Raw genomic sequence first — 1,326 nt, 5'->3', positions numbered from 1 at the left:
CCCCCATGTGTATCCAACAATCGCTTCAAGTAGCTAGCGTGAGCCGCGGTAATAGCCCTCCGATCAGTGCAGAATGAATCGCTATGGGGTGTCCTTGTATACTGTATGCGTGGTAGACCCGTGGTCATTGGGTCTGCCAATGAAACAGACTAGCTGGAAGATGCATGTACTTGCTTGCAGCGACGACCAGCTCGACGTTGCCGCGGGCGTGCCACACATGCACCAAATGCCCACTTTGCCAGGTATGCCTGGCTGCCATGTGTTCTGGCCGTGGCGATCTGTAGTGCCTGAACCATGCCGTTCTGTGGGGGGTTCTCCGTGCTTGAAAACGTCCAAGTCGACCCGGCCAACGTGTTTGACGTGCAGCTGTGCCTCGGGTGCGTTGCCGAGACTGCCGTCCCCGTGGTGCCGCCTCCTTCCGCCCCATCGCAACCGTCTCCGACAGAACGGCCACCACCACCACCCACCGTTGAGCCCATTGTGCTGCGCGAACGCCTGAGTTTCAATCCAGACGCCGATGCCATGATGCGCACCATGACATTGCACCCCCAACTGTCGTCGTCGCTTCGGACACCAATGGCCTCCAAGGATCATTCCCATCAACCACAACGCTACGTCGTGCCGCTGTTGGAAATGGAGGCGGCCAACATTGAAGAAGGTGACGAAGACGAAGGTAGCGATGACGAGTATGATCGTCGCCGCCGCTACCGTACCTCCACCAGCCACTCGACGACGACACTGCAAGAAGATCATCCGTACGACATTGCCGACAACCAGTCGTCGTCGCCCCCCCCCTCGTCGCAGCAACAGCAGCAGCAGCAGCCACGTTAGCAGCCGCGCAAGTAGTAACGACAGCAGCCACGTCGGCCATAGCCACGAGGACGATCACGACGCGACTCGAAGACCAACTCCAAATGTTAGCATGATTGGATGTGGGCGCCAAACGGCCTCCACGACGTCTTGTACGAAGAAGTGTGTGTCGACATGGAGTGTGCCAACGGCTGCGTGACGCTCATCTACCAGGGCGCGGCGGTGCTCAAAGGTGCGTTTGGATCGCTACGCACGTCGGACGGACACGTGTTGGGCACCGTGTCAGTGGCGGATACGGCGCCTCGGCTGCGCATGTCGCCGCAACATCGGCAGGCCATGGACACGTTCCATGACAATGTTGTGGCGCTGATCGAAGACCGACTGGCCGTCGCCCTGCAAGAACATTAATATTTAAGAAGGGCAACAACAAATCACATGTGGCGTCGAGTTTCGACGAGACCAACGCACGACAATAATAATGTCGACGGTTTACGAAAACCTAAGAGGCTCAACACA

At 57.9% G+C, this 1,326-nt stretch overlaps 1 protein-coding gene across 1 annotated transcript in view; it reads left to right on the top strand.

Moving 5' to 3' along the window:
• Positions 1-294: 294 nt before the first annotated feature.
• H257_17580 (hypothetical protein) overlaps positions 295-1,326 on the top strand; it is a gene marked incomplete at both ends in the record, with an annotated part of 1,744 nt that continues 712 nt past the window's right edge. The window contains 2 exons of the mRNA XM_009846420.1: positions 295-826; positions 971-1,197. Of these exons, the coding sequence (XP_009844722.1) occupies positions 295-826; positions 971-1,197 (759 nt within the window). The remainder of the gene's footprint in view (positions 827-970; positions 1,198-1,326) is intronic.

The sequence above is a fragment of the Aphanomyces astaci genome (assembly GCF_000520075.1).
Source record: "Aphanomyces astaci strain APO3 unplaced genomic scaffold supercont1.110, whole genome shotgun sequence".
In the NCBI taxonomy this organism is placed as follows: Eukaryota; Oomycota; class Saprolegniomycetes; order Saprolegniales; family Verrucalvaceae; genus Aphanomyces; species Aphanomyces astaci.
The sequence above is the reverse complement of the archived record's forward strand: the minus strand, read 5'-3'. Positions and strand labels throughout refer to the sequence as shown.